The sequence below is a fragment of the Anoplopoma fimbria genome, chromosome 9 (genome assembly GCF_027596085.1).
Source record: "Anoplopoma fimbria isolate UVic2021 breed Golden Eagle Sablefish chromosome 9, Afim_UVic_2022, whole genome shotgun sequence".
NCBI classification, from domain to species: domain Eukaryota; kingdom Metazoa; phylum Chordata; class Actinopteri; order Perciformes; family Anoplopomatidae; genus Anoplopoma; species Anoplopoma fimbria.
Genome location: NC_072457.1, coordinates 28,482,648 through 28,494,248, shown reverse-complemented (window position 1 = coordinate 28,494,248; position 11,601 = coordinate 28,482,648). Strand labels below are relative to the sequence as shown.

At 39.8% G+C, this 11,601-nt stretch overlaps 1 protein-coding gene across 1 annotated transcript; it reads left to right on the top strand.

Annotated features, from left to right (window-relative positions):
• The first annotated feature begins 992 nt into the window (after positions 1–992).
• On the top strand, positions 993–10,069 carry odad3 (outer dynein arm docking complex subunit 3). Its single transcript, XM_054604952.1, is given in 14 exon segments — positions 993–1,125; positions 1,205–1,326; positions 2,453–2,530; positions 2,796–2,987; positions 3,122–3,223; positions 3,988–4,113; positions 4,269–4,391; positions 4,703–4,759; positions 4,762–4,851; positions 5,044–5,204; positions 5,309–5,465; positions 5,644–5,793; positions 8,948–9,035; positions 9,186–10,069. Coding segments are annotated over 14 exon segments (1,647 nt in total). The 5' UTR covers positions 993–1,046; the 3' UTR covers positions 9,308–10,069.
• Positions 10,070–11,601: the final 1,532 nt, after the last annotated feature.

Sequence of the window (11,601 nt, the reverse complement as noted above, 5' to 3'; positions counted from 1 at the left end):
ATTCTGAGTCATATAAAACAAATAGTTTCAGGTATGAAATTTGTAAAATGGTAATTGCTCATAATCAAACAATAAAGGCCTAGTAGTGTATAGATTACTTCTGACTGAATGCTTCCTATATCTGGAAGCCTTAAACAGCATAAATGGTAGTTTTGAACATTTCTGGTATTTCTAAAAGACACCAAAGGGACCATCATAAGGGCCCCTCGGCTTTGGAACGACCTGCCTTAAATCTCTTCTTAAAACACATTTTTACAGAATGGCTTTTATTTGGTTTTACTATTTTATCTTATATTCGTTTACTATTTTATGTTTATCTATTTCACTTGATTTTATTTATTTTGTTTGTTTATTTAATTGTCACTTGTTATTTCATTTTATTTCTTAGTTTAGTTTTATCCTAAAGATTGTTTTTAATGTTTCATCTATTGCACTGCTTTGTAAACCTTGTTTTTAAAAGGTGCTATATAAATAAAGTTATTATTATAATAATAATTATAATTATAATAATAATAATTATTATTATTATTATCATTATTATTATTATTATTATTATTATTATTATAATAATTATTATTATTATTATTATTATTATCATTATTATTATTATTATTATCATTATTATTATTATTATTATTATTATTATTATTATTATTATCATAATTATTATTATCATTATTATTATTATTATTATTATTATTATTATTGTTATTATTATTATTATTATTATCATTATTATTATTATTATCATTATTATTATAATAATTATTATTATTATAATTATTATTATCATTATTATTATCATTATTATTATTATTATTATTATTATTATTATTATTATTATTATTATTATTATTATTATTATTATTATTATTATTATTATTATTATTATTATATGCTCCAGACCCACAGGGTTAGTGAGCTTCCCTTTAGTGTACAGGTTGCTAGGCAACACCGTAGCCTACCGGAAGTCTCCGTTCAGGTGACGCTAACACCGACGGAGGCTCGTTTTCTCTGCTAGCGGCAACATTAGCACGAAGCTGAACATGCCGTTCAGTGCCGACGCAGTGAAACCTCCGCTGCATGACCAAATATCGGAGATGCAGCGAAAAATCCAACTTCTGGGTAAGTTTGTTAAGTTTGTTCAATAATGAGACGCATACCCATTCGTGTCACTGGTGTAATGGCTGCATGTGTCCACCAGAGGGCGACAGAGCTGCATCCTATGAGAGCTCTCAGTCCACCATCAAGAAGAACAGGGAGGCCATCCGCCAGCTGAGGCAGGACAACAAGAGGCTCTGCAGGAAGATGGCAGAAGCTAATGCTGTGAGTCCCATGCTGTGGAGAAAACGTCCCCATCTCTGTTGCCTCTTTTCTGTCCTCATTATCTCAATTCAATTCAGTTTATTTTGTATAGCCCAGAATCACAAATTACAAATTTGCCTCAGAGGGCTTTACAATCTGTACACATGAGACATCCTCTGTCCTTACACCCTCACATCCTCTGTCCTTAGACCCTCACATCCTCTGTCCTTACACCCTCACATCCTCTGTCCTTACATCCTCTGTCCTTACACCCTCACATCCTCTGTCCTTACACCCTCACATCCTCTGTCCTTACACCCTCACATCCTCTGTCCTTACACCCTCACATCCTCTGTCCTTCCCTCACATCCTCTGTCCTTCCCTCACATTCACAGGAAAAACTCCCCTAAAAACCCCTTTAACAGGGAGAAAAAGGAAGAAACCTCTGGGAGAACGACAGAGGAGGGATCCTTCTCCCAGGATGGACAGAATGCAATAGATGTCATGTGTACAGAATGAACAGCATAACAGAGATACAACACATTCAATGTATATGACATAAATGATTCATATAATAAGACTACTTATAATAACAGCAGCAATTATTACAGTAGAATTATAGCCATGAAAATAGGGATAGTAATGTGATTAATAATAATAATGGAAGTAGCAGTGGGTGTCAGTCGGCTCACAGCAGGAGGCACGACTACGGTCCAGGTACCACAACGATTCATGGAAACCTGCAGAACGAGAAAGCAAAAGGGCTTCAGGGTGGAAGTAAAGCTAAAATGCTTAATGGTACAGGTAATAGTAATAGTAATGTGACTAGTAATAATAATAATGGTGGTAGCAGTCGGTGTCAGCAGGGCCGTAGCAGGATGCACGACCACGGTCCAGGTACAGCCACGATTTATAGAAGCCTGCGAAGCGAGAAAGCACAAAGACTCCAGGGTAGAAGCAAGTCAATAAGCGTAATAGTACAGGCAATAATAATAGTAATGTGACTAATAATGATAGTGGTAGTAGTAGTGGGTGTCAGCAGGGCCTCAGTAGGTGGCACGATGACAGTCCAAAGGAACAGTCAAACATCATACATGACTTTTCTTCCCCATTACAATCCTGTTCCCTCCTGTGTCCTGCTTCCCAGGGTGATGGAAATGTCATCAAAGTGGCCTTTCATAACAGAGGGTTGGAGAAGGATGCCTACCGCAACATGTCGGGGAAGGTGAGCGGAAGGAGCATCAATGCTGTGTACAATACATTTATATACTTTTTCACATAGTGGTCTACAAAATGATATTATTGAACTATTTTCACCACAGATGTTTCCACTGTTAACCCCTCAACTATTGTTGATAGCTTTGTAACCCACTAAAGTGACATAAATACCAGTTTGACAAGGACTTCAGCTCCATCTGTTTCCCCTTCACTGCCTTCATGTCTCTCTCGTTTGCCCTAATACACAGTACATGTCTTCCTTCTTTTCTCAGGCAGCTCTGACATCACTTGACCAGAAGGTGCTGTCCAAGATGAAGCGTCTCAATGCCCTAAAACACACCACCCAGACCCACCAGCGCCGCCTTGAAGAGCTGAAGACAGAGTGCCAGAGGTTGAAACCAGAGGGCAGCAGTGCCGCACCGTCTGCCGATGCTCGCACTCGGAAAAAGGAGGAAGATGCCATGGTGGTTACCTCTCAAGCTCAAGCAGAAATGCGCAACACATAAAACAGATTCTATTTTCCTATTTTTCCCAATGTTCATTCTTTATGAAATACACAACAAAATAGTTCACACTCAATGTGCATGTGTGTCTTCAGAACCTGCGGGCGCTGGAGAACAGTCTGGAAAAGACCCAGTTTAAATGCAAAGAGGCTGAGAACATCATGATTAACTACCAGAAACTCAAAAGTCACCTGCAGGTCAGTCCAACATGCCCCCTGTTAGCCTCAAAATAAGGTTTTGTACAAATCTTCAACTGCTGGACATGTTATGGAGGTCATGTTGCCACTGCCTCACATGATGATTTGTGTGTTGTTGTGCTGAGCGGCTCATTGTAGACATTATTTTGCAACTTATGTAAGTACAAATATGGTTGCTGTGCATTCTGTATAAACAGACACCCTAATGAGGCTATTAGTTAATGATATAGGTATCATGTACAGAAATAATGAATGCTCCCTGTTTCTCTGCAGGGTAATGGCCTGTACTATGACCCTTTGTTGGGCACTTGATATCCGAATCTGTGTTTGTGATATGTAAACGTTGAGGGAGACTTCCACAGTCGTACAGTACTTCCTGTCCCAGGCTCACTTTTGTTTGCACTAGACTTGACCTCTCTTTTAGGTACTAAAGACATTTTTTAGTAGGTCACTTTACTTTACAGATATTATCGGTGCTCGACAATGCACTTAAATCTAGTTACAGTTACAATTTACATTTGGTTAATGTTTTTATCCAGTGCAACTAAAGTGCATTAAAAGATCAAGCTTTCAGGCTTTCATTTTCTAGATTAAAACCTGTTGATTAGCCATTAATAAACCATGCATTGGTTTAAGTTGCAGTATTGCAACAGTCCTCTTATGACCCTTTCCTTTATTCCAGAAATACTTAATGCCTCTCTCACTTTCTACATCTATGTTTCATGTCCTTTCTATCCCTCACTTTTCCACTCCTACTGCTTCAGGAGGAGAGTCTGACTTTCCAGGGCCAGTTGGACAATCAGGAGGCAGAAATCCTGAATCACAGAGAGGAGCTTCATGACATGCAGGTCATGAACAACAACGCACAACTCTCTAAAGAAGCTGCTAAGGTGACTTTCAATCCTCCTCTGCTATGAGTGTTCAACATGCACTCCACTAATTCACCAACACTTATTACAGAAGTTATATGAGTCACAGCTGCTTTTATGCAAACTTCCCCTGAAAAATGTTACTCTATCTGCTTCCCTTTTCGTCCTTCTGCCAGGTTGATTTACAGCAGCAGGAAGAAATGCTTTACAAGGAGCGCAAGGAGAGAGAGCGTATAATAGCAAGCTACAGGAAAAAGGTCGAGGAGCGCAAGGCCCAGGCTGAAAAAGTCGATAGAAGGGTGAGATACACATGGTGGTATAAATATATATATATATATATATATATATATATATATATATATATATATATATGTATATACATATGTACACTTCAACAACATTATTGTGGTGTTTATTTTCATGTTCCCTCTTTTGATCACCTACTTTCTAACTGGCCCTAAATGTGCACACAATTAAACATGAAATCAAGAAACATGACCACAGAAGGGCCTCCAACACTCAGTCACCCTCATTACTATCTAATGTTTGGTAAAAAGAATAATAATGAAATATTTATGTTTTGAGTTCTTATAACCTCTGCTACCTTTAGGCCCAGAGAATAGCTATGCAGCCAGATGAGCTGAGCAGTGAGGCCCAGCGCAGCACCCCCGGATGGCGGGTGAAGAGGAAAAAGCCATCTCCACTTTTGAGGAGGCCTTCCGACAAATCAAGGAGGCCACCGGAGTCACAGATATACAGGTATGGATGTGGAAAACACAGGCTGTGTATTCAAACACACACACACACACACACACACACACACACACACACACACACACACACACACACACACACACACACACACACACACACACACACACTGTACATGGATGTATTTATTTGGTTTATGTTGACATATAAGGTTCTTCTTTTTCCGTCATGTGTGTGTAGGAGATAGTGGAGCGCTTCATCTCACAGAAGGAGACACACCAACATCTGGAGACGCTGAAGGGAGAGAATGAGGAGGTGCTGCAGCAGCTGAAGGAGCAGAAGGAGCTCCTGAACCAACAGTTCCAGGATATGAAATATTCTGGAGAGGCTAAACTCTCCAGGTGAGACACTCAGACAGTAGTACTGGAGTGTAGCGAAGTAATTGCGGATACAGCTGTGTAATGTTCAGCCTTAACCCTCTACACTTTCTCTGTGGTTTTATTAGTGACCAACAGATGCTGGAGGAGTGTGAGATGCAACTGCAGGCTCAACAGCAGAGGTGTGATGCAGCCAAAGAGCGCCTGGAGTGGCTTGTTAAAGCCCTCAGTACTGTCCGAGCTGGAGTGGAGCACCTTGCAGACAAACTTCAACACATCACACTGGTAAATACGACTTCAACCATCACAACTGTAGGTTAAACTTATGGTCTGACTTATTCCTAACATGTGTTGATTTACTTTCCCCCTAAAAATACATCCATCTCTGGTTTGAATTCCTTTTTTCTCAGAATTTCTGGTGATAATCAATTTATGTGTTCACCATTAATCAATTTGTCTCCAGAGTGAGGACACAGTGGCTGAAGTGTCTCCAGACTCAGATGAGTTTGTGGTGGAGCTGCTGACCCAGTGTGAGCTGAGGTTGCAGTTACTGCACGATGAGCTTCAGGGAAAAGATTTGGCTGCTATTCTGAAGGAGATGGACGAAGACGAGGTGAGTCGACCCTCCTCTCATCAGCACTCCTCTGTCTTCACAGTGGTTTTATAAAAAGGTTCTGTTTCTGGAAAGGATATTGAAAATAGTTTATGCATTTTCAGAGAAAGTCTCGTAAAGGTACAGAGAACGTTGTGTACTCAGTTTTAATGACAGGTGTGTAGGAGAGGCACAAGAGAATTAGATCAACCACAGAGTACATTGTGTTCTCTCCTCGTGAACAGAGAACGTTGGCACTCAAGCCGCCTCACAGTGGTTTTAAGTATAGGTTATCTTTCTGTCTGTGAATGAAGCCAATCATTACATTACATTACATTACATTACATTACAGTCATTTAGCAGACGCTTTTATCCAAAGCGACTTACAGGAAGTGTATTCAACATAGGTATTCAAGAGAACTACTAGTCACCAGAAGTCATAAGTGCATCTCCTTTCTTAAACAAGCATCTTAAAGCATAAACCAGAGCAAAAGTATAGTGCAGAGGCAGATTACTACGGAAACAATAATTGCAACAGACTAATCCGAATATAATAAGTGCTACAAACTACTACGAATAGGATAAGTGCAGTAAACAAATACAAATTCAATAAGTGCAGCAACTAATACGAGTGCAATAAGTGCTACGAGGAAGGCTCCGGGTAGTACTTCTTGAAGAGGTGAGTTTTCAGCCTGCGCCTAAAGATGGGCAGCGACTCTGCTGTCCTGACGTCAGTGGGGAGTTCATTCCTCCACTGAGGGGCCAGGACAGAAAAAAGCTGTGACCGGGTGGATCGGCCGCAGGGACCTCTGAGCAACGGGGCAACCAATCGCCGAGGCAGCAGAGCGAAGTGGTCGGGCGGGGGTGTAGGGCTTGACCAAGGCCTGGAGATAGGAAGGAGCTGTTCCTTTCACTGCCCTGTAGGCTAGCACCAGAGTCTGTGATTGGCTTCATTGCAAACGTCTGTCTGTGGACCGATTTTGTCAACGTGATAGTGTCACAACGTGCAAGCTGCAGTCACGTAACTTTAGAGGTGTGTAGTTGAGACAAAGATAAAGGTTGAGTTTGAAGATCGGTGTGGAAGAGAAGGGTAGGAAGTGGGGAAGGGGCAATCGGACCCCCAACTTTACCCCCTTGGCCCGATTAGGGGTCGCGGCGGGGTCTCTATGTGAAACTAGTTTTACATTTGCAGATTTAACCATCGACGAACGACCCCCTCCACTTTTCCTTTCCCATTACTTTAGGCCCCCTTGCTAGGACCACACCCATATTCAAACTCATACTTCAATTTGATCTCAACTTCACACCTGTGAAGTTTAATGAATGCATCGTGCACCGTTGTGACGCTATCATATTTTTGACTGGTTACTCATGTCCAACATTAGTTTAATTACAGTCTATTTGTTAATTTAATATGCTACAAGCTCTGCGTGGAACGTGTGTGTGTGTCCGGCTGTCGCTCATTTAAAAAAACAGCGAGAAAGCTGAGAAATGAGTCACACATTAATAGAGAATCAATGTGTAATATGCAGACCACCAATCAAGCTATTTAGAAAAATTACCAGCCTAAAAAGATGGATGGCTGCTCCATTGGAGTAGCCTAAATTCAGTCAGCATATTCAAGACAAAAAGGCAAGATATTCACGGCACAGAACAATTCTGTTTCAGCATCTCTAAATGGAAATGCAGCGCTAAAGCTCATTCCTTCCTTGTAGCACTGGACTAAAAGGAAAGCAGCTCTTAAATTTCACATTATTTTGCTTTTTTTCCCCTTCAAAACTGAACGGTTAAGGCAAAGTATGCAGAACTGTCTCTGGGGTGATTCCTTTACTGTAGGTGTCTCCACATACACACACACACACACACACACACACACACACACACACACACACACACACACACACACACACACACACACACACACACACACACACACACACGCACTTACAAGGTGAAAACAATACATATGTCACTGGTAATGATATGTGTTGGAAAGGTACAACATAATTAGATCAACCACAAAGTACATTCTGTACTCATGAACAGAGACTGTTGGCACTGAAGCAGTATTATACATGTACACATGCATAGGTGTCTCTGGCGAGATGCCTTATGAAGGTCATGTGACCAACATTATATCTCTGTGACGGCTCACAGGAAAGGGTTTGGGAACTTTCATTTTTGATGAGGACGCATCAGCTTGAACTTTCAAAGATAAATGCAGTTTTGGGTGAGGGCATGTTGGGGCTCTTGTTTAAGCCTACATTGCATGGTGCCACAAATGAACACAGCATGCATGTATTCCGCTGTGCGTGCTTAGCTTATCTGAATGGAAAGGCCGCCATTAGAGCCACCTGTTTGTTCTTGATTACTAACGCTTGGCAGCACCTTCTCTGTTTGAGAACACACTGTAGGATATCAGAGAGTGCTATAGGAAACACGTCACAGTCTGTAGGACATTGCTAATGACATTGACCATTTTACTCTCAGATACATTTTTGGAAAGTATAATCTTTGTAATTGAGGTAACTCTGAGCTGATCATTTCAAAAATCAGGGCAGCCTTGTTTGCCTGTCTGGTACTGCTAGAAACCGCTCGGCTGTCCTGGTCAAACAACTTGCACTTCTACCATAAAGTATGTATGTAAAAGTACATCCACTCTGGGAAAGATCGAACTTCATCTCCTTTTACCAGTTACATGATAAAAACATAGACATCATCGAAGTACTCAGTGTAGACAGTTATCATTCACCATAACAGGTGAACATCACTAGGCCTATGTAACCATGTTTGATCATGTTTACACGTTGTATTATAGACAATGTAGATACATATGTAGATACTCTTACAACTTCAAACTGGCTCTTTTAAAGGTTTTGTTTCTAAAGTGCCCCAACACTAATTTAGGAAATTTTAAATAAATGTGAAATTCAGTTTTTATTATAAGACTTAGAAAATCAATAGCCTGACATTGACAGAAATATATGATTTGTTTTGTAAGATTTCACATTTCATTCTGTCGTGTGCATGAAAAGACCTACATGAAGCCAGATCACATGGAAATCGGGTATTTTAAGAATCAATATTGAATATAGATAATCTTCATTGGCAAAAAAAAACAAAAAAAACATGTTTTACTGGTGGTTGACTCTTTCCTTTTTGTTGCTCTGAGCAGTTCTATGTGAGGATTGAAGGGAAACTGCCAGCTTACAACACGCGTGTCAAGCTACCTGAGGACCAAAGACTAGACCTCTTCAACGACGGTGGGTCTCACAAACACACACACACACACACACACACACACACACACACACACACACACACACACACACACACACACACACACACACACTAACTCAAGCACATACACACACTTTCGCTAGTAGTCTAAACTGTCACTGTTTGTGTCTCAGAGGACGACAGTGAGGAGGACGAGGCTGACATCATATCTCGTGAGGCCCTGAAGCGACAGTCTCAGCTGATCATTGACTCTAAGTCCAAGAAGAAGCCCTGGAAGAAGAAGAAGGGCAAGTGATGAACCGACAGCACCGTCTCAAGACTCAAAGAAAAATAAAGGACCATCCCAGATTTCTATTGCTATTCAAGCCATTTAACGTTTCACCTCTACAATTATTATTATGTGTTACAGTGAATCTTAGATTTTAAAAATTGTAAGGTTTTCTCTGTTATTGTCTTGCCGATCGTCACCTATTGAAACATTGTGAATGAAACAGGTTTTATCTTACAGACATGATGCAGGTCGGTGAAAGCCAGCACCTGTGAGACATCCAGTCTTTTAATTTTTAGGCTAAATATACAATACAGACGTAGATGCTTTGTCCCACTATAACATGTGAGATGCGTATGAAACCCTCCCTGCGTATGAAACCCTCCCTACATGCAGCGCCTGAACACCTGAAGCATCTCTGCCATGTTCGGCATCTCAGAAATGGTTCCGCCTCTTGGTTTAAATGCTTTGAGGTTGATGGAGTCAGCTCTTGGAGTCAGCCCAAAGGAGGTGGCTTTTCATGTTCTGTGAGTTATTGTCAGAACACAATGTGAGAGTGTAACCTAAATGATGTTCTCCTTCTTTAATTGTCTAGCTGACATTTTGGATATCGCAACCCAAATAAAAGTTATATGACTGATGAGACATTATTTAAATTGCATCCGCTTAATGATAATCTCAATAATCTTCACAGGTTATTGCCTCAGTGTGGATGCGAGTGATTTTTCCTTCTCATATTCTTTCAATTGAAGGGTTTTTGTGGTCCTTAAGTCTTGAATGTGTCTTTTATTTCACAGGTAAAGCAAAATGATATGTTAATAATTATTATTTAGAACATTATCAAACATTAAAATTGTTCATCATGTGTATTTGCAGAAAACACTGTATGAGGAGTTTATGGAAACCTAAGCATTGCTTGATTAAAAAAAAGAAATAATTCTTGAATCTATGTGAAGGGCCCAATAAAAAGGGCATTTATTTTAGGAAAATTGGGGGCCTGTTCTCAGATATGCCCCCCCCTCAGGCCTCATAATAAAGAATAAATGCACAGCAAGCCTCAATTAAACCAATCCCCTAAAGTAAGTCATAACATTTAAAAGGGAAAAAAAAAGAAAATAATGAAATTGGATTGACCTGTTGGTCAAATTCTCAAGAGAAGAGCACAGAATTTTTTAAAAAAAAACACATTCAACAAGGGAAAAAACACAAGATAAAACTAAACTAACTTTAAAAAAAATGCACCACACAATTTAGTGTTTGAACAAAATAGTAATGTATTTTATTTATATATTGATCTACAGCCTGCACAATACTATGATAAAGACTGTTCTGTCTATGCTACATTACAGATATCACACAAATAGTACACTAAAATGTTAAATGCCTGCACACAAAAATAGTTAATAAATAGTTAAAATTCAATGATCAGTATCAGTATGATCGCAAGTTCCACAGACAGAAATGAACCTCCATCATTTTGGACACTGATTGGCTGATATAAAGGCCAAGAAATAACTTAATATGTGCGTGTTTATCTGTAGAAAGGGTTTCCATTGTATCTGTCTGTCTAGTCTTGATCGACCAATCTGTAAGAGGAGGCGGGACTGCAGAGTTTGAATGGCTGCCAGCGTCACCGGGCCTCCAGGTCAACATGGGTCAGAGGGATGTGGGAATGCTTAACTGTCACCAAACCCAGGTAAGAAACGTTTGACAGTTTATCAGCAAACTCCAGCAAGTGGAGTTCATATAAGCTAATTATATACGTTGAAAAAAACAAATGGATGATTCTGCATTTCTGTGCACAAATCATCCATATGTGTGCTTCAGTGTCTTTATTAACAGGGAATAAAACTAGCACCTGCTGAACACAGGGTAAGAGTTGGCTGTGGCAGGATTAGTTTTTCCTCGTATTTAGAAATATTAGTTTTTGTAAAGTAATTCCTAAATTCAAAATAGTCAGGGATGAAGGTTACATGATATATTTAATATTTATATTGTCAGATACCACTGATTTATGTTTTATAATTCTAAAACTGAGTGGTATAGAAATGTTCAGTGACCTATTTCAGTGTTAGGTGAGTAAAACACTTTATTTGAGAACTTGTTTATCACTCTGAGGTGGAGGCTAAAATGAGGACACAGAGTTTGTGCTTGATTCTAATGAGGAGTTTAGTGAACTGGAATAATGGGAGGTGAAATGAAATCAAAATGGGACTTAATTATATATCACAGTGGTACAGCCAACCGGGAAGGAGGCCAATCGAACAAGCACACATACTCACACACACACCATGCGAGGAGAGCATCCTCCGCCCACAAAC